The 26,831-nt window shown below is 40.4% G+C and overlaps 3 protein-coding genes across 3 annotated transcripts in view; 2 read left to right on the top strand and 1 right to left on the bottom strand.

Annotated features, from left to right (window-relative positions):
• The window catches only part of LOC122968122 (NACHT, LRR and PYD domains-containing protein 12-like), a 311,421-nt gene that overhangs the window by 238,465 nt on the left and 46,125 nt on the right, over positions 1–26,831 (top strand). The gene's annotated exons all lie outside the window — the stretch shown is intronic.
• Positions 977–5,135, top strand: LOC122968130 (mucin-5AC-like). The gene is made up of 6 exons (XM_044333129.1): positions 977–1,267; positions 2,284–2,437; positions 2,907–3,013; positions 3,413–3,694; positions 3,765–4,264; positions 4,307–5,135. Exons 1-6 carry the CDS (start codon positions 1,052–1,054, stop codon positions 5,049–5,051), a joined length of 2,004 nt encoding a protein of 667 aa, XP_044189064.1. The 5' UTR covers positions 977–1,051; the 3' UTR covers positions 5,052–5,135.
• Positions 14,101–19,908, bottom strand: LOC122968164 (deoxyribonuclease-2-alpha-like). The gene is made up of 7 exons (XM_044333169.1): positions 19,732–19,908; positions 17,697–17,794; positions 16,780–16,948; positions 15,560–15,647; positions 15,202–15,366; positions 14,898–15,116; positions 14,101–14,762 (listed from the first exon to the last, which is right to left on the bottom strand). The coding sequence occupies exons 2-7, from the start codon at positions 17,786–17,788 to the stop codon at positions 14,401–14,403; spliced, it is 1,095 nt and encodes a 364-aa protein (XP_044189104.1). The 5' UTR covers positions 17,789–17,794; positions 19,732–19,908; the 3' UTR covers positions 14,101–14,400.

Raw genomic sequence — 26,831 nt, forward strand, 5'->3', positions numbered from 1 at the left:
AAAATAACATGATTAAATCCCTATCATGTGTTGCACATGTCAATATAGATGGTAACAAAAAACACTGTCGTGGCAGCATCTCAAAAAAAAAACCAAATGAAGTCGTCAGCACTCACAAATAAGTGTAAATCACTTTTTTAATGATGCACAGCAGCAAAAAAGGGTTTCAGCCCGAGGCTTTCCTCAGCATTAGGATGGAACATAAGATACAACAAACATACATTTTTACCACCATTTGATTTGATATGTAGCCCCAAACACCAATAAATATAACAGCTCTCTTTAGCCTCAAGCACCTCAAGCAAATTATGTTTCCGTATGCCATTTTCACATGATCCTATTTTTTGTACAGTAAACACAATACACATACAATGAAAGCCTAAAGCTCTCAAGATACCTTTAATGGGTGTTCAAGGAGGATCATTTGAATATAATTTTACATATTTTTTTTTGTGTTTTACATCCAGAAATGTGTGCTTTGATGGAGCAGTCTTAAGGATAAATTGGATAATTCTATGAATTTACAAAAGAATACTGTATAAAACAAGCCATTATTTAAATTAGGTCATTTAAAGGTATTTCTGCAATGTTTTTCATTTTTTGTGCACATTTATACATTTATTTAGCATTCTAGCAATATTTTATATTTTAAACATAAAAAGCAGCTGCAGAGTCAAATTATAAGTCAGAGACTGTATAAGATTGATTACAAAACTAATATCAACCAATCAATCAATCAATCAATCAATCAATAACTTATGACAAAACAAATGAAATGTGTTTAACACTGTTTTCTGGAAGAGTGTTTGTGCTTTTTGATTTTGGAGACACTTTGTCACGTGTCAGCTGACCAGCGGACAAGTTTCATACAATCATCGATCACACTCACACGTGCGAAAGATTCAACTTCCGGCTCTAATGATCCAATCAGCAGGCTGATCGGGTCCTTCAGGTGCACATTTAAGTCTCAGGTGCGGCGGCAGCTTCGAACAGTTTCCCGCCGCTCTTCGGTCGTTCCCAGCGGGCAGAGAGAAGAGAAGCGGACCGGATTATGTCGGCGGCTCCCGGACGGATGATGATGGCCTGGGTTTGGATCAGCTTGGTGACTCTAGCCCGGCTCAACACGACGGAGGGAACGCACCGGGACGCAGACGGAGGTTTGGCCGGCCTGGAGGCGCTGTTCTCGGACTCTGAGCCGCCGGGGGACACCCGGAGCGGTGGAAGCTTCTTCCCGGTGCCGGTCTGGCAGTCCCTGAAAGGTGAGGATACACCTGAGACACGTCAGGTTCAGGTAGCAGAAAGTATAAGTGCATCTCCACGTTAACAGAACTGGTGGTAACAAATCTCCAGACAAGCAACGTGATTACTGACCGGTCAGCTGTTAGGATGTAATAAAGCAGCTCTTCTCAGGGTGAATCCTGACACTTTAACTTAAAGCTGAAATTATAAGTTCACTTTGTAAGTGTAGAATTAGTTTTCAGGTTTAAATGTACAGAAATATCTGCTGCGTGTTTGGAAACGTTTCCACTTCGTTCACTGAGCGGCCTCTCTGCTCATTCAAAGGCTTTACTCCCACAGGAATCCAACTTAACAAGCTCTCCGCTTCATTATTGTAAAAAAATTCTGTAAAAAACATCTGGAAATGTGTGTAAATGCACGTGGGGTGTTAAATCCTCTTGTATCCTCCTGGGCTGCGGCGTATTTTCTTCATTAGCGTATTTAATTTAGGCCTAATAGAAAATATTCCCGTTATCATTTCTCAGAAGTCTTGATGTCTTGTTCAACCAACAGTGATTAGAAACAGAATATCAGACATTACAGAAGCTGATATCAGAGATTTGAGTATCTTTTGGTTTCAGACTGTTAAACTATCGATTGACAATTAAGGCAGATTAATAAAATAAAAGAAGTAATTGTTAGTTGCAGCTCTAATGTGACTAAAACTCAGCTCAAAGTGTTTATCTGAATATTAAAACTGATGTATGCATATAAACAGCATTTTAATGTTGAGCTACTTTTAACACTTTAAACATATTGAACAATCTGATCTAACAATGCAAACTGATCATGGTTCAGTAGACTATTAAAATCTGAGAAGTAACTAAATGTAGAGTAAGTACAATATTTAAAGAAGCATCAAATGGAGAAACTCGAGTAAAATTTGAGATGCTTGTGCAGTATTAGTTCCACCACTGGACTGAAGAAGCTGTTAATAAAACTGAGCTTGTTGTGAGAACTCTGTTCCTGACGTAAAGGGTAAACCTCAGGGTGACCTCTGTTTCAGGGGAGGATGATGATGATGATGATGGTGGCGGTGGTGGTGATGATGGTGACTGTGGAGGAGACGGAGACTTCGGCCAGCCGCAGTTTCGCTGCAGCAGCAGTTCGCTCTCTGTTCGCTTCTCGCTCATCCGACACTCTGATCTGCGTCTGCTGGGTGAGTTTGATTTATCCACCAGCTGCAGCTTTTCTTTAATGGAAGGGGGGGAAACTTGTCTCATTCTTGTAGTTTGTCCATCAGTTCTATCAGACATGAACATTATACTCAGTGTTTGTATCTGGGTTCAAGCTGCGCAATAAAGTTACTGTTTGGGTCGATAGAATAACACAATACTGTTAATGTTTGAGTCGCCTGTCTCTTACTATTGGGTTATTTACCCAAACTACAGATTATTTAACTTAAACTTGCATGTCAGTTTATTAATAATTTGTGTCTTTTGAATGTCATCTGCACACTTTGTACAAGAAACAAAATATTTTTAGCTAAAGCTTGAGTGTGTGAGACAGATTGCTAAAGTTGACCTGATGTGGTGTTGCTGCAGTTTTCACCCAAACTGCATAAAATTCAGTTATTTTTCCTCCCATATTTGGTCTGCATGAAATCTGTTTGTCTTGCCTCTCTACAGACGGGAGGAGGTTGTTGCTGCCGGATGGGTGTCGTGGTTCTGTTCGTACCGTCGGGCCGTGGCTGCTGCTGGAGCTCCCCTATACCAGCTGCCACCTGTCATTACAGGTAGATGTCTTCTCATTGTTTGACAATGAACCCTGTCTGACAATATAATTCTCTAAAATGACCAAGTATCAAAAGCAACAGCCAATCTTAGCTCACGCTGTGTTGGAAACATGAAAAACCCTGCAGAGTGAGTCGGTGTCACTTCAGCGCTGAAGAAATGTATAAATGTAAAAGTCAGACTCATTTACACAGTAACTCAAGTACACAATAATTCTTGGACATTCTCTCAACAAAGAGAAACTCGTGTTGGATTAAAGTGTACAGAGATTGTGATTTCATGTCAGCAGTGGCTTAAAAACAACTTCTAGGTTCTTGATGTACTTGAGTCTCTAATTCTACTTTACTGACATGTACAGGTTTAACTTGACTACAGCTGCATGGTGACTTTTTTCTCTCCAGATGTCAAACGGAACATGGTTTCATCAGCTGAGAGTGCAATACTTTGACCATCTGCTGCAGGCAAACATGACTGGTGTTGCCGCCTGTGAGAATCCTGCAACATCGCTCCAACTGGCGCCACCATTAGTGGCCTGCAGAACAACAGATATCACTGTGAAACTGCCTCTTGGGACAAGACTGAAGAGGGTAAAAGCTCTGGGTAAGGATGGTGTAGTTGGGAGAATGCTGACGCAGACTACCCCAGATGCAGTGCTTGTGCAGATATCCACACCAGCGAATACAGTAAGGAAGTTCTAAAACATGATACACTGTAAAAATTTGGGGTAAGGGCTAACAAATGAATGTTTTGCAGGATTCCAGCTTTGAAATGGCTTATTGCAACTCAGCTGGGGAAATGTCCACGATGCTGGCAGCTTGTTTCAGTGCAGTAACAAGAAGTGGGTTGGCTCGTCGCCGAAGACATTCAGGCCACCTGTGGCCACAAAACACAGACATAGAGAGTCTGTGGGATGAAGCAAATGAGTGGACGGAGAGTCCTGACGATGAGACAACGGAGAGTCCTGACGACAATGACGACACAACAGAGACGACGACTACGACGACGACTGAGAGTCCTGACAACAATGATGACACAGAGATGACAACGGAGAGTCCTGACGATGACGACACAGACACAACGGAGAGTCCTTCTGATGACGATACTATGGTAACCGCACCAGTAACGATACAGGCAACGTATGCTGATTCAGAAATCTTTGAATTGTGGGGCTTCAGTGAAATTCCTGATGGGCCATATACTGGGGACCCTACCACATCTGCTCCTCCCACAACATCCACTGTTGCCCCAACCACCAGCACTGCTCCGACTACCGCGACCAGTGCTGCAACCACCACCAGCACTGCTCCGACTACCACGACCAGTGCTGCAACCACCACCAGCACTGCTCCGACTACCACGACCAGTGCTGCAACCACCACCAGCACTGCTCCGACGACTACCACGACCAGTGCTGCAACCACCACCAGCACTGCTCCGACGACTACCACGACCAGTGCTGCAACCACCACCAGCACTGCTCCGACTACCACGACCAGTGCTGCAACCACCACCAGCACTGCTCCGACGACTACCACGACCAGTGCTGCAACCACCACCAGCACTGCTCCGACGACTACCACGACCAGTGCTGCAACCACCACCAGCACTGCTCCGACGACGACCACGACCAGTGCTGCAACCACCACCAGCACTGCTCCGACGACGACCACGACCAGTGCTGCAACCACCACCAGCACTGCTCCGACGACGACCACGACCAGTGCTGCAACCACCACCAGCACTGCTCCGATGACGACCACGACCAGTGCTGCAACCACCACCACCACCAGCACTGCTCCGACGACGACCACGACCAGTGCCCCAACTACTACCACCACCAGCACTGCTCCGACGACGACCACGACCAGTGCCCCAACTACCACCACCAGCACTGCTCCGACCACTACCACGACCAGTGCCCCAACCACCACCAGCACTGCTCCGACGACCACGACCAGTGCTGCAACCACCACCAGCACTGCTCCGACGACCACCACCAGTGCTGCAACCACAAGCGCTGCCCCAGCGACCAGCACTTAGAAAAGTGATTCTCCAACCCTCCCATCCACTCCCTCAAACCCCTCATCACCTCACTGTTTTGAAATAAACTAAAGCTTTGCATCATCTTCTGATCTTTTTTTAATTTTAAAAGGGTTTCTTAAAGCTGCATTAGTTTTGGCCACTAGGGGGCAAAACTTTAAACAAGCTGCCAGGCCTACTGACTCCTTAGTGAAGCTAACATGTTAAACTAAAAGTAGACTTGATGGATTACAGCACAGATCAAAGTAGCTGTTAAGACAACTAGTCGACAACATTAGAGAGGAAAAATGCATTTTTACTACATTTATACCTGCACTCAAACATCAAGTAGGAAAACATTAAGTTCTCCAAAACAAGACATGACAAAGCTCAACAGCTGTAGGCAGTTACTGTTTACTTAAAGTCAAATACTCGGTATTTACATGCATGATGACTCCTTTTCTTTGGTTTCAGTAGCCTATTCAGTAAATGTACATGGCTACTTTAAACCACTGGCAACACACTTAGAATCAGTCTAAGCTCATCACTACAGTAAAAACCAGTGTCAAGTACTTGGTACTAACCCCATTTCTGCCATTACAGTGTATCATGGAGCATCAAGATTAAAAACCGGAATATTTGAGTAATTGGTTCAGTAAGTGTGGGAATCTCTAACAGAATAACTGGCTGCTAAAAATCAGAATGTGCTCAAGTTCATCTTAAAGTATCTGACATTTTGCTGGTAGACGGCAACTGCTAATGTAGAGTGTAAGAGGGCCTGCTGTTATTTCATGTCATGATAGAAACTGATAATTGTGTTAACAGACAAAATAAAAACTGACAAGTATAGTTAAGAAAATATCAAATTAAAAATACTTCCAAGTAGGTAACTAAAGTCACTGTCCACTGAAATATATTAATCATAAACCTCATTGGCTTTTTTATATATTTCATTGTGTTTTTGTTCTCCTGCAAAGGCCTTTCATATTTCATGCATATATTCCTACTATATTCACACATTCCTCTGAAGGCAGGATCAACAACTATTTTGTTTTCTGTCAAGAAGACTGAAGTGTCCCATAAAAATCTAATTTTGTTTTCCCGCTTCTTAAAATGTTAACAGATAAGTGATTGTGTCAGTTGCCCCATGGCAACCAGGAGCCAATCATGAGTCAGGAGTGGAATCAGCCAGCCAATCAGAAACGTTTGAAGAGTCTTTGTTAAAAAAAAAAACAAAACGCTTTTAATTCAATTAAATTGTGATGTGAACTCACAATGTTGTCTGTGCTGGTCATGTGGCTGTCTGGTTCTGGCCTCTCTCCTGCTGTGAAAGGAAAAATAACAATGCTTCAAATCTGTATTAAAAAAAAAACAACTTCACACATGTTGTTACATTAAATCCAGAGATATCAGATTTAACAACAGCAAGTTAAAGAAACACTAACAAATTCAAAATCTGCATTCATGTCTTCTGTTGGTGGTGAAGAATGTCAGTGACAGAAATCAAAGCAGAGCAAAGAGTGAGCAAAGACTAAGAAATAAACTATCCCCAAGTCTAAACATGCTGACCACAAACTGGAGAAATCTGAGTGTAGTCATGGTCCAAACAGGTCCATCACCCAGGAGGAGGGAGAAGCCCTGGTTAATCATATCATGTGGACATCAGACTATTGGTTTCTATTGACAAAAACCATTAAGTGCGTTTTCTTGGAAATCATAAAAGACAACAGCCTGAAGACTCTAGAGAAGACCCCAACTGATAACTGGTGGGCCCACATTTAAGTTCACCTCCCAGAACTGACCACCCGGATACCGGCCTCCCTTGATAAGGCCGGAGTCCGTACTGCCACACCTGAGGCGATAGAGAGGGGTTTTCAGCTTGTATGAGAATATCATCGAGAGTCAGCGTGTCCATGATCAGCCTGAGCTACAAAGTTCACTGAAACGAAGTCAAAGGAGAAGTTGATGAGCCAGAAAGGAAAGAGACGTGTACCACCAGCAGATAACCACCAGAAAGAACATTCCCCCACCAGCGGCTGTTCACTCCTCTGCTGTTCCCACCTCTACTGCTCCCTCCTCTGCTGTTCCCACCTCTACTGTTCCCACCTCTACTGCTCCCTCCTCTGCTGTTCCCACCTCTACTGTTCCCACCTCTACGTTCCCTCCTCTGCTGTTCCCACTTCTGCTGTTTCCTCCTCTGCTGTTCCCACCTCTACTGTTCCCACCTCTACGTTCCCTCCTCTGCGGTTCCCTCTTCTGCTGTTCCCTCCTCTGCTGTTCCCACCTCTACGTTCCCTCCTCTGCTCTTCCCACCTCTACTGTTCCCACCTCTACGTTCCCTCCTCTGCTGTTCCCTCTTCTGCTGTTCCCTCCTCTGCTGTTCCCACCTCTGCTGTTCCCACCTCTACTGCTCCCTCCTCTGCTGTTCCCACCTCTACTGTTCCCACCTCTACGTTCCCTCCTCTGCTGTTCCCTCTTCTGCTGTTCCCTCCTCTGCTGTTCCCACCTCTGCTGTTCCCACCTCTACTGCTCCCTCCTCTGCTGTTCCCACCTCTACTGTTCCCACCTCTACGTTCCCTCCTCTGCTGTTCCCACTTCTGCTGTTTCCTTCTCTGCTGTTCCCTCCTCTACTGTTCCCTCCTCTGCTGTTCCCTCCTCTACTGTTCCCTCCTTTGCTCTTCCCACTTCTGCTGTTCCCTCCTCTGCTCTTCCCACTTCTGCTGTTCCCACCTCTACTGTTCCCTCCTCTGCTGTTCCCTCCTCTGCTCTTCCCACTTCTGCTGTTCCCACCTCTACTATTCCCTCCTCTGCTGTTCCCACTTCTGCTGTTCCCACCTGTACTGTTCCCACCTGTACTGTTCCCACCTCTACTGTTCCCTCCTCTGCTGCTCCCTTCTCTGCTGTTCCCACTTCTGCTGTTCCCACCTCTACTGTTCCCTCTTCTGCTGTTCCCACCTCTACGTTCCCTCCTCTGCTGTTCCCTCCTCTGCTGCTCCCTCCTCTGCTGTTCCCTCCTCTGCTGTTCCCACCTCTACTGTTCCCTCTTCTGCTGTTCCCTCCTCTGCTGTTCCCTCCTCTGCTCTTCCCATTTCTGCTGTTCCCTCCTCTGCTGTTCCTACTTCTGCTGCTCCTTCTCCCTTCACTTATGAATTTAGGGACCCATTAGTCAAATGAATATTAAACAAACAGAGAGTGATGTTACATAACTTGCTAACACACAATAAATGTACTTTGTGTTTAGAGCATATGGAGAAATTAAAACTCACCTGGAAGAAAACATGAACGCTTTTAGTCCTATTGAGAACATGAGGTAGTGCTGCACTTCAGCCTCTTGTGGCTGAAATGAGTATTACAACAACATTTAGAAAAATGATCCTGACAAAATAAACAAACAAAAAAACCCGCCTGTTTCACAGTAGAAAAAAAAGGAACTTAGAAAGATGATCCTGGTAAAATCTCTTCTTCCACCTGTTCTTAAGTTATAAACACAGGAGAGAAACTATTTAGATCAGACTTAGAAAACGATCACCAGAGTTTTTTTTCTCACCGGCCTCTCAGGACTGGAGACGTCTGCCAGGATGAAGAGTAAAGACACATTTTAAGCATCATGGTGCTTGTTTGTGCTCCCAGCTGTGATACAAATGCAATAAACACAGTTTGTTGTACTGTGGTGGTGTGTGAGCTGCTATGTGACACTTACATCAGACTACTAAAGATAAAAAAACACCAGATGGCATCATTTTTCCATTTAATCACTGTGTTTCAAGCTAGTTTTTAATATTTTTATCTTAAATATAAAGAACAAATATAATGTGAGGAAAACTGGCATTCATGAAGGCACAAAAGGAAATAAAAACACAGTTTGAAATTATATCCAAATTAAACTAGCTATGTATCTAAGTTAGTTTATCTTTACATAGAAAAGGCAAAAGGTGCTTTCATCCATTCAAGGGCAACATGGATTGAAGTCGGTGAAAAGAATTCAACATATTTTTTCAATTTAGAAAAAAAATAGACCAAAAAAGTAATTATACGTTAATAATTGTTTGAGTGAAGATCAGGTTACTATTGATGACCACATATTTTCATTTTATAAACCTCTTTATAGTTCCAAGCACTCTAATCAAGAGGCGGACTTATCCCTGAGTCTCAGGAAGGACTGGACCCCAAAAACAGACCAGAATTTCAAAGATCTAACAGAAGCTGAAATTTCTGAAGCTGAGCTGGACACATTTCACAGATGCCTGATGGAAAGTCATCAAGTTCTTCAAACACTTCTGGACTGAAGTTAGAGAACTGATCTATGATGCTTTTAAAGAGTCTACAGACAACTTTATTTTATCACCTACCATGTAATCACGCTTATAACTAAACCAAACAAAGATAAGTTATCCTCAGACAGCTGGAGACCTTTGACCCTTCTGTGTGTAGATTACAAGCTCCAACTTCATGTTTACACTAACAGACTTAAGAAAGGGAAAAGTGTGATAAGTGATGAAACACAATCTGCATTTATCAAACATATTCATAATTAATCTTAGATTTTCTTTATTATAATTAAATAATCCAACATGATAGCTTCATTTTATTCTTAGATTTCTTTAAAGCCTTTGATACCTTAGAGCACAAAGCTTTTGTAATGTAATTCATATGCTTTATAAAGATATCAACAGTAACAGTCTCTTAACCACGGCTTTCCAAACAGGTTCCCAGTTAAACAGGGAATCCGGTTAGAATGCCGATTAACTTTCTGTTCTTTATTTTAGCTTCAGAATTGATTGTTATTCTTTAAAAACTCCCCAGATATTCATGGTATTGAAATACTGGAGAAAGAAGTTATAATTAGCCAATTTGCTGACGATGCAGCACTATTAATGAAAAACAAAAATATGGTTATAAAAGAAAACTGAGTTCAGTCTTTTCTCCAATCATCAAGCATCAGGTTGACTGTTCATAGCAGTGATCTTAGTAGCACATATCACAGTTAAAGAAGAGATTAAACACTTTGGTTTAGTGATAAAAAATCAGCATAACAGAGAAGATTTAAATGTTATTCTCAGGTTGAAAACTGTTCAACAGCCTTTAAATCGCTGACTCACGCCTGATTTATCTTTACTGGGACAAATTCTTTTGTCTAAAGCTGAAGGTTTATCAAGGTTTATCTACCCTTGCCATTCTTTCTACTCTTCACCAAAAGTGATAAAGTCATCTAACTCCATAATTTTTAAGTTTATATGGAGAAACAAAACTCATTATTTAAGCAAGTCACATTTAGTCAGGGAATATGTTATGGATTTTGAATCTCTAATTGCAGCTTTCAGAGTCAAATGGTTAAAAGAAAGTATTTCCCAACCTCAGTCTATATGGTTCATTTCCCTAACAAACTATTTAATAAGGTTGGAAGGATTTAATTCTTCAATGTGATTCTGAGGTGTCTAAGCTTCCTATAAAACTGTCTGACTCCCACAAACAAGCACAACATCATGGAAATATTATATTTAGCAACAACTTTTCACCACATAATTCTTTATTGTGGAACAACAGAGTTATTACCATAAATAGAAATTCTTTTTTTTTTTAAAGCTGAATATTATGACAAAGGTTTAACATTTGTAGATGATTTACTGGATTCAGATCAGGACTCTTATTATCCTTTGATGAGTTTACCAGAAAGAACAAAATTACTGTTTCAAGAAAAGGAAATCTGTAAAGCAGTTCCTGTTCCTTTACTTCCTTCAATGATATAAAGCCGTTTACAGTTCTCTTCCATTACATCGTCTTTGCCTTCTATAAAAGTTGATGATGTCAGAAAAGTAACATTTTAGGGACTTTAACTCAAGTCAAAGTCAAAGAAACTCACTTTAATAGCATCAGCAATATATCCTGTTAGTGATTCTCTTCACTAAAGATTTAAAGTTGAAGTGGATCCTTGAATCTTAGAGGCTGAAACATTTATTTTTTAAATGCTCATACACCAACTAGTTTTGGACCAATATTCATAACTGGTTGATACTAATAATGGATAACATACCTCTGTTTACTTGTAATGACATTATTTATTTTGGACAACTTGGATGCAAACATTTCAGATCCTGTATATGTTGTAATTATTTTTGTCAAATATCATATACATACTTGTAAGTGGAATGGCAGCACTTCCTCTTTCACTGTGTTCATGCATAACTTTACCTACTAATTTAAGTCACTGAAAAATATGGAAAAAATGAACATTAAAGCTCAGAAATTATATACATCTATATGGCGTTCCTTGCTTTTTTAATGTCTCTTATGTTGCTCTCTTGTGCTCCTATAGGTTTATCAGCTTTTGTTTTTGTTTGTTTGTAAAGAAATATTTCCTTTCTCTTGATTTTCGGTATGATACCTCTTTGTGTGCTATGATTACCTGAATGTATTGTAATGTCACTTCAACCATTGTTGATTTAATTCCATCCTTCATCATGTATAGCTATCCCCAATCTTCTTCTGTACATTTTCCTTGTGCTCAATAAAAAAATAAAAATACAAAATAATAATAATTTCCTCGTTTCCTCTCTCCTTGAGTGGGAGGGACTCAGACACAGGTGAGGGAAACATGGATGCAGTTTAAGGGAAGTGGAATGAAGCTCTGGTGTGAACAGGGCTGCTATTAAATAATAATGTAAAACAGTCAAACTGAGCTGCTGCAGAGGAAACAGTCTCAGTAACTAGAAGGATGATGTGATTCCACACATGCATGAAGCTCGTTTAATATGACTTTGCATTAAAACAGTTATTAAGTTATTTGTCCATTCGTCTGTCTGTCACATGATCATTGTGTTGATGAAAAACGTAAATCATTTCAGTATAGATCTCTTTTTTCAAAGGTGACTTTTTATTTAGTTTTAGTTGTGTTTTTATTGTGAAAAAAGGTTGTTGACGAATATTTTTGACAAAACAAAACAAAAAAACAAAAGTTTATTTCTGGTGGTGTTCAACGTCTGCCAGCGTACGTCTTCACCTCATGTTAGTACAAAGTACAAACTTTAACTGCATAATTTAAAGCAAAAACTTGTTTCTACATACTTGTACTGCAATACTTCACTAACTATCTCAACTCAAGGTCCATTTACTCTTCTGGAGCTTTCAACCATATCACACAGCAGCACATCAGTCTCAGTGTTTAAACCAGCATGGATGAGAAGTCCTCCAGCTTTGTAACAACTGAACAAACTCAACCTGCTGATGAAGACCATGTGATACAGTCAAGAACAAGTGAGTAAGTGGACCTTGAGTTGAGACAGTTTTCATCAGCTGCTGTTTCTGAGGTCAAGAATGAAGCATAAAGAGTAGAGAGGAAGTGAACACAGCTAACAGCTCAGGTTTAATACGGAGTGAAGACGCCCCCTGGTGCTTCATATGGAGTACAACAGCCTCCCTGCTGTTACAGAGAAACACCAGTCACATCATCTTCTACACACACACATTATGTTTCTTTAGCCTCTTTCACTTGAATGATTTGAATGTTTTTCTCGTGTGTTTCAGTCAATACGAGGCTGAGATGTTTTCTGAAGTGACTCATGCTGACATAAGTGTCAGTAAACTGGTGGAGGGACAGTAACATGTTACTGACATCATATAGAAACTGATACACATGATTGAATGCGTTTGTTCAGACGATGTTACAGAACGTAGAAATATTCTGCTGTGTTGGATGTGAATCCAACTTTCTGATGTTTGTGTTTTTGAGTGGAGTCATGAAATCTCATTTGTTTCTGTTTGATGAGATTTTCTTCACGTGTATTTGAATCATACAGCTTGTAATGATTAGTTTAATATTTCAGATGACACAGGCCATGTGGGAAAACTTGTATTCATTCATCTTCTTTATTTTCTAACAAGTTCTATTAGAGTGATTGCAGTATATTGTGTTATTCTACATTAAATCATATCCTGCTTGATGCATTTTTCTGTGAATCATGAATAAAATCTTAGCTTACCCACCCATCTGAGAAAGCTTCTGCTGAGCTACAACAAGCGGCAGGTTTCAGGAGTGACGTTTCTGTGTAATTTTCTCGAGAGTCCACACTGTAGACTGGAGACTCAGACAACTTTTTTTTCAACTTTTGTGATGAGATTAATATGATGTGAAAGTTATTGTGTTATTCTACATTAAATCATATCCTGCTTGATGCATTTTTCTGTGAATCATGAATAAAATGTGATCTTGATGAAACCAGTTTGCTCAGAGTGTCTTCACTGGATCATCAGCTGCTTTCTGAGTCTGTTGAAGCTTCTGCTGAACTTTGTTCATTAAATGTCTGTTTGACTTTATTCTGAGCAGCAAGTCTGACAGAGACTCAAAGAAAACACAGCTCACATCATCATAATGAACATATCCTGAAGAATATGAGATCAACTCTGGATAATGATGTTTTCTGTAGTGACCACTAGATGGAGCCACAACTGATGTGGACTGAAGGAAACCTGAGCAGACTGAACTGATATTACAAGAAGAACAAACTGTTGAAACTGTAAAGACTTCAAGTACTTCAAGTGTGTTATAGTACTCAACTACAAACTATAACTGAGATGGCAACAAGTTATATTAAATTTCCTTCACATGAATCTACAAACTTAACTTGAAGCTGTTTGTGTCTCATGTTTCAGTTTTAGTGATTAACCTCATAGTTTAAAGGGCTGGAATTGTTTTGCATTCATTAGGTTGCATTCTGATTGGCTGGGGGTGAAGGTGGGGGCCACACCTCCAGCCAATCAGAGTAGGAGCTCATTAATAATGCAGATTGTATGTAAATATTTCCAGAAACAGTCTGATGGAGGACAGAGAGGAATCTGGCTGTAAGGAAAGATGGATTTAGAGAAATCTAAACAACTTTTGGTGAATAAAATCTCAGATATGTTTAAAATAAACTCAGAAAAAATCAGCCAAAAAAGGCCAAAATACCAGATATTTAAAGTTTGCTCATATGTTCAACTCAGGACTTGATGAATTAATCTTTTCAGTGGGTGAAGTGGGGAGAGCTCTGTAGCTGTGTGACTGAACACAAACATGACGATCACAATGACAACGAGGTGTTTCTGTCAGATTTTATTGAATTCATCCAACACAAACACTTTGGTTCCTCTGATGGAGAAACTTCACTCAGTACAGAGTTACAGATCATCATTCAACACAACATCAGCCAATCCTGCCGTCTGATTAATGAAGTCTATCAGACCATCTAACATTTTACCACCGTATGTTTGACAGAATCTAACAACATTTAAAAAATGATTCATCCAAACAGGATGAAGAGTGAGCTCCACTGTCAGAGTCAACTTTATTTAATCATTTATTTATTAGTATAAGTGTCAGTCTGAGTCTGAGCATCTATCAATGTCCATGTTTTCGTGGACCTGAACAACCTTCCACACTCACTGCAAAGCTCTTGAATATGTTTGTTATTTCTGCATCTTTAACGCACAGCGCTCCCCCCGGCCTCTTATACTGTGTCTTTGCTCTGTTTACATCAGCAATACAGGTCCAGGGTTTATTCTGATCCACAGCTACACACCACTTTGAATGATCATCGCCAGCATCCCATTCACCCAAACCAGTTTTTACAGATTCGATATTTTGCACTTTTTCTCCATTTGTAGGGCAGAAGGGACCATCACGCTCATGCTGGCGGCCCCAGCTCTGGACATCCACATCACTGTTGACCTTCTCCGAGATAGTGACGTAAAGATCTCCAACTGCAAGAACAACAACATCTTGTGTTGGTTTGTCTCATGTTGACCCTTTAGGGATGAATAAGTTTTCTGAACTGAATCGGTAGTAGTGATGATACACATCCCAAGAACTTAAACAGAAACATGCAGGAAACTCACCCTCTACCTTACTGGACCGTTGTTTAGCAATGCTGTAAAACTTCTTCCCTCCACTGGATACCAGCTGCTGGAACTTATCAGGTTCCACCTTAGGTTTTTTGTGGGTTTTGAGGGTTCTGTAGGGGTTTTTCTTCTCTGCAGCGTCCTGAAGCTCTTTATAAAAGCCTGATGGAATATGATGATCGAATGGGTACGCTCTGATGTACTGCAGGTGTTTACCTGAAAACATTAAGACAGACACATTTATAGTATCATTCAATTCAAACACTAAGAATAATACACAGTAAATATGAAGATGGATTACCGATATGTTCAAACTGGTCGTAGTTGAACGTTACACAGATGAACGTCTGAGCGTTACTTGCTCCACTTTCAGGCCAGAAATGATTTTTATCTCTCTTGTAAGGGAAATGTGGTGTGCTGTGTAACAGCCAGACTCCTCTGCGGTTCTTCTGCACCATCACAACCCCTGTGAACATGAACAGTCAGACAGCAGCTCATCTGAAGCAGCTACACCAGACTGACAGAGCTGAACCCCAACTGACCCAAACAGAAGATCATGGACCAGCTGGACAAATCTGACGTCAGTTTGATTATTGAAGGTAAATCAGCAGAGAACAGAAAGACATGTTCCCTGTGAGAGAGAAGCTTTCTCTGTTTACCTTTACTGTGACCGTATGAAGAAGAAACACTCTTCTTCATATAATCTGGAGGCTGATCGTTGTAGCTGATGAATCCAAAGTTTGGTGGCTGTGAGTGAAAACAGAAGAAACAACTTTTTAAAGAGGCAAGGTGTTAATCTGATCGTTAACAACGATCAGCCTGAAACCACATGACCATATATCCAACCCATCTCTGTAGATGCCCCATTGGCTGATATGTGTCTGGATGTACATGATTGGTTGACTTTTATATTTTTTTTCACTTTTTTTTTTTTACTGTTTTTCATACCTAACTTACTCTATTTAAATGTTGTCTGTAATGTGTTTTATGATGACCCTAATGAAGGCCACCAGCCGAAACGCGTCTCTCATCTCTTTAGACTTGTTTACCTTCTCTGTGCACCGTGGAAGTAGGTGAAGTTGTGCCAGAAACCTTTACTCTGCATCTTAATAATCTTTCTGTCATTGTGAAAACTAGTGCAGTGCCCGTTCAAAACACGTCTGTTCAGCAAAGAAAACTTAATCCAGCTTGTGTGAGGTGTGAATGAGGATAAACGACAACAACATGAAAGAAACTAACATTCTATCAGACACAGATGTTTTATATAATAAGTACTCTAATAGTAAATAAATGTTCTTTTCTCATTCAGGTCAGATTTGAGCGGGTATGTTTGCTCCAAAGATTTGAGCTTTGTCTGTAATGGTGATTCTAGACATGGGCTCAGAGTGTCCATTCTTGATAAAAGCTCTGTTTTCTCTTTTTAGAGCACTTTTCTCTGATTCATGTCCCGTCTCGTCTCCGCTATCTCTGACATGCTGGAGTCAGTCGGCAGAGCCCTGAGGCTCCGCCCCACACAGAGCGGAGCAGCTCATTGATCACTGGTTTATTCAAAGTTATAATAAATGTATCGTGTGTCCAAATTGCACCAAATTGGACAGTGCACTCCCATGGGTCCCCAGCCATACACCTGCCAATTGTGGAGTTGATCCTATGAACGGATCAAGAGTTATGCAAAGGACATACAAACAGAGATTCCTTCCTTTAGTAGATGAAAATTTCTGGCTGCTATTTATTTGTCTGTGTTGCTCTGTGGTTTTACTCACTTGCTGCATTTTAATGGAGCATATTAAGGTGTTATTGACAGATGGTGTACAGAGAGCACAATCAATTACTGGAAAAAAATAGAAACGGGTGGCTGAGTCTCTAAAATAATACTCACTGGAGTAAAGAGCGGATGCAGGGTGTTTGCCAGGATGCCGTTAGGATCATTGATGAGCTTTTTGTTAGGCTGAGACGTTACATTATTCTGTCCAGCTGGATAAATGTAAACATAATCCAAACCAGTCAGCCCTTTATCTTGAATTCTGGGTGTCTTGTATAAGATGTACCTGATGAAACAGTCAGAGAAGACAGAAATCAGAACATAAAAGAGACTCTGAGGAGTAAACTGTGGCAGTTACAGGATCAAACAGACATTAATAACTTTAACTGACCTATAAAACATTCAACTGTTTGTTTATCAGTATATTTACATGCAGATGAGAAATACATGCACTATAGTAACCTGCTTACTGTAAACCCACATATGCAGCAGCCGGTCATTAATCAGAGCTTATTTATGAACCAGGACTGCTTGTTTTAAGTGTTTTACTGATATGTTTCTTCTAGTTTCATCCACACTGTGAGGTCAGTCTGTCGGTTCATAACTTTGCTTTAGACTCAAATATCTCAACGACTGTTGGATGGACTGATGTGAAATGTTGTTGACAGTTCAGTTAATGATGCTTTAAACATCCTTTCAAAGCTGATTGTGATTGTGAACATGTCAACCTCATGGTGGCAGTAGAGGAACAGTCAGAGGATCACTGATCATCCATCCAATAGTTGTTGAGAAGTGACGGAGCGACAGACATCTATAGAGACGCTGCTAGCGAGGCTAAGAACTGAATGAACTGTGTCTAAGTTTGCTCTGATTGGCTGATTGTGACTGTTTGTGCTACTTTAACTTGTGTGGTTTCATGCTGAAGGACAGACAGCAAACATCTGCTGCTGCTGGACCAACTAATCTGTGTTTTATTGTTTTCTTAGAGGACAAACCAACATGGCTGCCTGGTAGACGTGCAAGTGTTGTCTCACCAGTCCACTTCACCGTTGTTCTCATCTCTGCAGCTCACTGAGCCCTCAGAGCTGCAGCACAGCAGACTGACCGTCAGCGCCAACCTCCACATGACTCCCTGAAACACACAGCAGCACATCAGCTCTGCCTCCTTTCATTCAGTCAACACATTTAAAGTCTCTGCAGATAAAAGACTGAAGCTTTGATTACAATGTGATCTACGTTCCACTTGCGTTACCGTGGTAATGTGTAATATCTTATAACTTCTATATGAATGTAATCAACTGGTGTCAGAGTGAGCTGCTGCATTGTTTGGTTGGTTTTGAATGACATCATGTTGGTCATGTGTTGCTTATTGTTTGTTTGCAGCTGGGTGCAGCACTTTTTGCACTAGTGCACCACAATCTTTGATGTTTACAATAAGATCAGTGTAAATATCAGCCTGGCTGCTTCATTGGTGGAGCTCTAATCACTGATAGTGGTGATTGGAAGTTTGGGTGGGATATTATTGATATCAATACTGTTACTTTTATCAATACTGCTTATCAGTTTGGTCCTTATCAATACACTGAAGCAGCATTCAGCACTTCATGAAAAAAACAGACGTATCTGTATCTATCTAAAGTTTGTTGTTGGGCCTCTATTGATCCCCACCATACACAGTAGTACTCTACAGCTGGAATGATCAATGATTGTGCTTGTGACAAAACAAGTCATCTGAATATTTTCACTTGTGCTTCAGGAAATAATGATCAACACTTTATACACTGATCAATCAATGGATTATTAAAGACAATAATGACAGTCCTCCTGTGATGGAATAATACCAGCTGACCCTCAGTTTGATGAAACACAACTTTACAACTAATGAGCTCAATAGAAACTAAAACTATTAAAGTCTTCAGACAGAGTCCTTCTTCAGGACCAGGACCAGCAGATGGAGGATGGAGGACCTGTCAGACCACCTGTTGGACTTCACTGCTGCTCATTTATTACTAATTATTGATTAATCAGATTATATAGAGCCAGATGATGTGAAGTAAACCTGGAGCTTTGCCCACTTTGTGACTAAACTCTCATTTATTTAAATGAAACCATCAAAGTTAAAGGAGAATAAAATAGATTCACATGAAAACTGGCAAAGTTATCTTCTACAAACCTGAAGACATATTTAAAACAGTTCCTTAAAGGACGGGTCACCATGTTTCCATAGTAACAGTGAAAGAGGTTTTCCTCGCTGTAATCATTCCTCCTGTTCATACTGGATATTAAAAGATCCTTCAAATGTGCTTTCAATGGAAGTGATGGAGGATAAAATCCACAGTGTGTTCACACAGTCATTTTATCTGAAGCTTCTATTCAGCTTCATCAGTCTGAGTTAGTCATATCAAGTGGATATCTGACACATTTACAGTCTTTTTAGCATCAAATTCCCTCTTTGTGTTTCCTCGGACAGTGTTTCCCTGTTGAGCTGCAGGTGGAAGTATAGTAACAAAAAGAGGAACTTTGGCACTAAAAAGACTGTAACGTTGAAAGATATCTACTTGATTTGACTCATTTGGACGCTGAAGCTTCATATTAGCTTCAGATCAACTTTAAATACATTAATGGTCAGAATGAACGGGAGGAATGATTACAGCAAGAGAAACATGTTTAATGTTTATTTGATGACTGACTGATGAAACTTGAAAAACTGTGAACTCGTCCCTTAAAGACAGTTTTTAAAGAGTTTGTCTGTTTTGTTATTAAGTTTTGGTCAAACTTTATTTTTTTACTAGAAATGTGAAATTATCTTTTATTTTATATGAACAATAATGTATTTTATCAGTATAGTTTTCCTCGTTACAGTTTAAAGTGTAATACAGCTCATATCTTTAGATTTTGATGTAACATCTGAAACTGTTTCTGTCGTATGTGATGTATTTCTGAGATGCTCTTTTCTGTCCACTAGTAGTAAAAGCAGTTTTAATACAGATATCAACCTTCTGTCTGGAGGAGAAAGAAGAAGGTTAAACACGCTAAACCAACCGGAGAGAAGAAGTAAAAACATATCACCTGTTTGCAGCCTCAGTTTCAGTCAGCAGTGATGCTTCGTCCTCTTTTCTGTTGCTCCAGAGAGTCGCTCACTGCTGCACCTGAGCCCACCTGCTTTATACCTGCATCCCTCTCCACCTCCTGCACATCACCAACATACGGAGTCCCTGAGGGGACATGGGCAAAAAACAAACAACATTTGAGGCCACATTTTACTACATCGAGTGCTTGAAATGCTACTGCGTGCGAAGGAGATATAATTAGTTCCCACATTGTGATTAATGTGTGTGCAGGAGATAAGTGTATATACACAGAGCCAGAACAACAGACCAGCCTTCCTTCCTGGAACATGAAGTTCACCTGCTGCAACTATCGCTGCAATGAGTTTTGAAGTGTGGTGACATGCAGCTGTGTATGATGTAATAATCCTGATCAGACCAACTGTATTTCAGCCATAACTCTAATGTAGCCTGTCTCACCTGTAAATGGTCACATAGTTTAATAATTATTGTTACACAACAGTGTTTGTGCTGCAATGTGTCTCAAGAATAAAACATGAGACGCTACTTTGGCTGAAAAGAAAGTTGGAAAAGAGGCTGATGAGCTGCAAACCAGACGTGTCCTTCATAAAAAGGAAGAATATCGAGTTATAATTAACTAGTCTGGTGTGTGTAGAGGTGTGTGTGGTTATTCTGTAGCAGCCTGGTGTTGTTTTCAGCTGATTTAATGAAGGTAAACACAGTGAACCAACGTGCATAATGCAGCTCAGTTCAGCCTCTGTGAATTTCCACCTGGGGACAAACTACCTGCCTGACAGGTATGTTGACCTCAATCAATTCCAGTTCTAATAATATAAAAACACAGGTTAGTATTCGTAAGTTTATGATTCCTAGTGAGTTATTATTGTTATTATTATTATTATTATTATGGAATTATGGTAGTTACATATAAATGTTGATGGCTAAGATGAACAGTGACTGACATAGTGAATCTCTGGCTGATGGTAGAATCACTTGCAGGAACTTGCATATGTGTATTTGTGATTTGATCTATTGGATGGATGACTGTGTGGTGCACAAAATGAAAGTGTAAGAGGCGAGTTTAATGAGTAACTGTGGGGAAGGAAATCATGTGTGTTTATCACATCAGTAAAAATCCATCCATCCTGTATTTTTCTGGCACAGATCATGAGATTTCCAGTGAGCTACGTGCTATATTCAGATGCTACCGCCCCTCCATCTCCTACTGTTGGACCAAAGTATTGTTCAAGCCATCCTGCTCTACTGCTCCACCTGTTTCTTCAACATGCTCTTTGTCACAAACTCGCACGCAAAACCAACACTGCTGCCAAGATAAAATGTCTTCGCACACCCACAGCTTCATTGTCAGGACATCGCACACCCACTCAATCACCACTTCACTGTGCTGCCCTCTGGGCGCGGTTACAGGTCCCTGAGGTGTAGCACAGCTCGCTTTGACAAAAGCCTGATACCAACAGCCATAGCAGCCGTAAACAAGGACTCGCTGAACTACGAGTCTTTGGCCTGTTGTTGTTGTGTGATGATGTGTATAAAGTGTAATGTTGATTTTCCCTGTGATGTACAGTGCAGGGGACAATAAAGTCTAACTAATCATCTACCTGCTTGACAGGTATGTTGATCTAGTAGGAGGAGAGCAGAGTCGCTCTCACCACACTAAGGAGTGTATGTGTTTTTCTCTGCTCAGCTAGTTAATTAACAGGTCTAACGATGGCAGTGAGTCAGAATTAACTCTGATTGATGCAGTTGACAGGACTCTTAATTAATTTAGATCAGCAATGAGTGGAAGATGAATAAAATCTTGGATCATCAACATGTGAAACTGTAACAGGTCTCAGACTGAGAACAAATAAGCACCTGAAATCAATAAACCATCAGAGAAGAAGGGGGGACCTGAGGAGCAGTGAGTGAGAGACACATGCCCAACATCTGGACGCACATCTTGTGGGCAATTTTTCTCCCTTTTTCCTCCCAATTGTTTTTTCCAGCATGTTTTAGAGTGTTGGTTTTCTTATTTTAGTTTGCTATTTTAGTTTGGGTTGGAGATCACTGGTAGTCCAGTTATCGGGTTTTGTTTGGTTCAGTGTAGTTTAGTTTTTTCTTTTGGTAGTTTAGGGGATGAGCTGGGTGCAATGGCCCATTGCTTGGCTGGCCCATCTTTGCTCCTTTTGGCTGGGATCTCCACCCACTTTTTTTGTTTTCTTTGTATTTTGTACATTGTATAGTGTATTATTTTCAAAATAAAGCTTGTTGTTTTCTTGTTAACTCAGAGGTCTTGGTGTTGTTTTATATGTTTCGGTCTGCAGTTGAGCCTTTACTTGTTTACAGACTGTAACATATTTGGGGGCTCGTCCACACGTTTGTCCACACTAGCATGTTTCTGTAGGCTTGCTTTAAATGCAGAGTGCAGGTAAGTTGCTGTAGGCTTTTTGTTTTTTTCACCTCAGTGTTGTCGCTGTGCATCTTGTTGTTTTGCAGTTACTCATGATTGCAAACTGTGTCATAGTAACTTTTTCTCTGTCCACATGTTAACTGATATGTAGTTTGACACTATTATGTGTTGCTTTGATACCTTGTGTAGTTTGCTATTTGTTTGCATGGTGCCTATGTTTTGTGTTGGACACCACTGATCTTGTGCTGCTGTTTTGTTTGGGCAGTGATCCTTTTGCATGTTGTGCTATTTTTTGGGGGGCTGTAATAGATGTTTTGCTGGCTTTGCGGTTTTTATAGTTGGCATTTGTTTGACATTTGTTCTTGATGATGGCGTTTAATCTTGAAGAATTTGTTGCACAACCTAGCCTTTATAAATTCCATCGTTGCTCAAAAGAGCCTCAGACTTCACCATGCTTGTGAATTGAACATGTCAGAAAGTGTAGTGGTCATCTTTTTTATTAGATCATTTGTGGTTGTTGCTGCTTGTTTAGTTGCACTTTTGACCGAGTAACTGCTTCAGCAGCTTGGAGTTTCAGTTTTGAGCATCTTGACTAAGTAGCCACTGGGCAGGTTTGAAGAGCTTGCCACTTTGTTGTTTGTTTTGTTGTTTGGCCTTTAATATTTTAGCTTTCTTTCAGCTACTGGGGGAATCTGATGTCCAGTCAATTGCAAATATTGGGGGGGACAAATTTCCATGTTTCATATATTGATGTCTAAACTGTGTTGATGGATGGTTGGTTTAAATATCATAACACAAATGTCCATTATGAAATGAAGGCAGAAAATATAAGAGTCCTGCGACTAATTCCCAAACAGTTTCACAGCGTTTCTCTCCTGTCTGAGCTGCATGCGCCCGAGGAGCATGCTCACCAGAGACAGTTAACCTCAACTTCAGTCCTCTGGCTAACTTGAATGGACCAAAACAATTAAATCATGCAACTTTTCTACACTTTCGAAATGTGAAATTATGATGGTGAAACGAGTCATTTTGACGCTAAGTCTATGGGAAAAAGTCTTTTTGGGCCAGTGCGCATCACGTGACATTGTAATTACGTGGTTTGGCCGCTATGTCAGATTTGCTTTGTTCTTGTTGTCCTTGTATCCAGTTCTCTTGATACATCCATGAGAGTATTAAAATGAGATCTGTATCCAGCAGATCACATTTTAATACCAGGTGTACATGGGGTCAGAGAGACAGACAGTGCATCTGGACTGCTTACATGTGCCACCTGGTGGTTGTTGTTGCGCACTGCAGCTACTCCTGGGTAAATTATTTTACCCCCCTTACCGCAGTAATCAGGTCAAGTTCTGCTCTGAGGAGCGAGGAGACATGAGAGCAGCCTTCACAGAAGTCTTTTATCAGCCTACATGCCCCCTTACTGGATATCAGTTATTGATTATATGCTGCAGCTGATCGGACTGATCCGATACGTCACTGATTGGAGAGAATGTTTACAGATTAAACTCAAGTGTATCACTCCCAAGTTGTATATTTCATTTGTTTTCTGATTCACCGTCTAGTTAAACATTGTTAATTGTCAGTCTGATCAATAAAAGAACCATAAACAACTTTATTTGTTTATTAGAAAGATTTTTCTTTTCATGATCTGTTATTTCCTCCATTAACTGTTATTATGGATCAAATTAAAATAATGGAGAGTCCGTCAGCAAGAAACACATTTCTATTTAATGTAATTTATTGATTTATCATTTACATTTTCCCTGAAACATTTAGCCTAATAAATATTCTCCAGCGTTCAAAGGACACCTTGATCATATTCTGGGTTATTAAATAAGGAATTCACAATCAGAATATCAATAAATACAGAGGCAAATAATTAATAAATAATATGAATGCATTCTGCCAGTAGAAAAGGTTCTTGTACACAGTACACAGTATAAATACAGACTGCAGCCCTGCGCGAGTCCTGCGCGAGCCCTGCGTGAGGCCTGCGTGAGTCCTTTTGATTGGTTAATTTTGTTGTCACTCTATATTTGTTCCATGTATGTTTTCTATGAGCTGAGCCTGCAACCAAGGACCCAGCAGGCCCTGGGAGGCCATATGGAGAATCGCAGGCAGACACATCCAGTTCTAGCTCCAAATACTGGGTTTATGGTTATGATAGTAACTGAAATCAAACAAAATATTTTTTAAGAACCACATAAATATTTTTAATAACTCATTAAATCTAGAAAGATGAGAACTCTAGCAACACTTGTCGTATGAGGAACAAGTTTATTAGTTGACCAATGCGTTTTGACTTGTGGTCTTCATCAGGGTCATCATAAAACACATTACAAACACCATTTAAATAAAGTAAGTTGAGTATGAAAAAAAGGGGGAAAAAAATACTACAGAAATGAAATTAATTGCAAAATCGTCATTCATGCCCCCTGTAGATAAACTTTGGAAGTAGAAAATCCAAAATGCTTCTCTCTTTTTCCAAAGAAAACTAACATTACTACCTCTTAATCACATTTTAACTTTTAACCTTTTTTCATACCCAACTTACTTCATTTAAATGTTGCTTATAATGTGTTTTATGATGACCCTGATGAAGGCCACAAGCCGAAACACGTCGGTCAACTAATAAAGTTGTTCTTCACACTACAAGTGTTGCCGGAGTTCTCATCTCTCTAGACTTCTTTCCCTTCTCCATGCACCTTGGAAGTAGGTGAAGTTGTGCCAGACACCCTCACTCTGCAATAACTAATTAAATGACCAACAACAATATAATATGATAATAAAATAAAGTCGGTTAAACTACTTTTGAAGCAGACGCTGGTAGAACCTCCTCTACCCTCCAGTGTGCACAGTGCTGTCAGCAGCTGAGCAGCTTTTATAACTGAACTAATATCTACTGAACTAAAACTTCTTTAACTGTGTGGAAATCTGATGTTTTCACATCACAGATGTTGAACAGCATTAAAAGCCCAGAGAAACAGAAATTAGAGCATCTTTAGCTTCTGCACTGTGTCATTTTTACCGGATAAGTGACTTTTGTGCCTGAACAAGCACCTCAGAAAGTTAATGTTGAGTCCTGTGCTTCTGCTTCCGCTGCTTCCTGCTCTGGTAGAACAGGAAAGAACTGTATAAACAGGAAGTGCGATTGATAAAAATAATCACAGCAGAGGGTGTTGGTTTGGTTTCAGGAGAACAATGAAGTCTGGTATTCAGATAAATCAACAAACTCTCAAATACTATTTATTTACATACATTTATATTACATTTTAATAATATATATATTTATGCCATAAGTCTTTGAAATTATTAAAAATGTTTTCTACCTGTAAATATCTGTATTACACTAAAAATCATATTTAGTTTCACTGCTGGAGGCCTGAGACTGAGATAACACTGTGTTTACATCTCTAACCACAAATCACTAAATAAAATAAAACAAAGCATACAAGATGTAGGACTGAAAGTCTTCAGCTGTGATTTAAAGAACTGAGAGTTGCAGCAGACCTGCAGTTTTCTGGGAGTTTGTTCAGATATGTGGAGCATAAAAACTGAACGCTGCTTCTCCAGGTTTAGTTTTGACTCTGGGGACAGAAAGCAGACCTGATCCAGACCACCTGAGAGTCTGGATGGTTCATAACGCAGCAGCAGATCAGAAATGTATTTTGGCCCTAAACCATTTAGTTTTTTATAAACCAACAGCAGTATTTTTACCAGGTCATCAGACGGAGATGCAGGATCCTGCAGCAGTGGAGCAAATCTGTTCTCCAGTTGCACACTCGATTGCTGGGCAGGTTTCTTGTTAGTTCTCTCTTTCACCGCTGTCCATGGCTGTGTCCTACTAAGAACAGGAGTTGGCATATCTGCCTAACCTGACGCACCAGATGGTTGGTTACACAGAACCATCTGAGAAGTTGTCTTTGGAAACTGTTTGGAAAAGGGCAGGTACTTTCAAAAACTACTTGGCAGGTGATTGGATCAAGCAGCTGTAAAATGAAGCCAAAAATGCCCAACTTTACAGCAGAAATAAACATGTTTACAGTCTGGTACAAACAACGGTTTTGGTCTCTGTAGCTAATTTCCTCTTTCATGACAACCAGCCGCTAGGTGGCTTGTTTCAGCCACTTGGCCCGCCTCTTTGCGCATTTTTGATTGGCTGGGAGTTAGGCAGCGTCACGCCCTGCCAAGATGGCGACAGTCGAGGCGGCTCACTTTGAGCTTCAGAACTGCCCTTGAGAAACCAACGGGTGACGTCACGGTAACGACGTCCATATTTTTATACAGTCTATGGATTGGATGAACCATCCATCCATCACTATCGGTCACCGTCTATCACTTCTCGCAGTCGTCACACCTAAACCACGCCTGTAGCCACCAGCAGTTCTTGGACACTGACTGGTCCGAAGCCTAACAAGATGGATTCTTGCATGATCCTGTGATCTCACAAATACAGCTGCCTTGCAAGGTAAATCTCTGCCCCCAGTCCAACAAAAACCAGTCACTATTCGAACGTTCTCTGTTCTGCATTAAACTCAAACCCACTATTGGCCACTTTTCTAAATTCAGCCAATAATTACATGAGAAATGGGTTAGTTTAAAAGCTCTGATTCAGCCTGGAGTCTCTTGTCTCTATGTCTCTTTCTGTTTCACTATCAGCATGTCAATCAGACCTGTTCTAATCACCACAA

Source organism: Thunnus albacares, chromosome 18 (assembly GCF_914725855.1).
Source record: "Thunnus albacares chromosome 18, fThuAlb1.1, whole genome shotgun sequence".
In the NCBI taxonomy this organism is placed as follows: Eukaryota; Metazoa; Chordata; class Actinopteri; order Scombriformes; family Scombridae; genus Thunnus; species Thunnus albacares.

What these genes read in the sequence shown, in the direction of transcription:
- LOC122968130 (XM_044333129.1), top strand. Translation starts at nt 1,052, where the DNA reads ATGTCGGCGGCTCCCGGACGGATGATGATGGCCTGGGTTTGGATCAGC. An exon ending in AGTCCCTGAAAGGTGAGGAT is followed by an intron (nt 1,268 to 2,283) that starts ACACCTGAGACA and finishes ACCTCTGTTTCA; the next exon opens with GGGGAGGATGATGATGATGA. An exon ending in GCTGCCACCTGTCATTACAG is followed by an intron (nt 3,014 to 3,412) that starts GTAGATGTCTTC and finishes TTTTCTCTCCAG; the next exon opens with ATGTCAAACGGAACATGGTT.
- LOC122968164 (XM_044333169.1), bottom strand. Translation starts at nt 17,788, where the DNA reads ATGTGGAGGTTGGCGCTGACGGTCAGTCTGCTGTGCTGCAGCTCTGAG. An exon ending in TGCATCCGCTCTTTACTCCA is followed by an intron (nt 15,648 to 16,779) that starts GTGAGTATTATT and finishes TTTCACTCACAG; the next exon opens with CCACCAAACTTTGGATTCAT. An exon ending in ACGGTCCAGTAAGGTAGAGG is followed by an intron (nt 14,763 to 14,897) that starts GTGAGTTTCCTG and finishes TTGTTCTTGCAG; the next exon opens with TTGGAGATCTTTACGTCACT.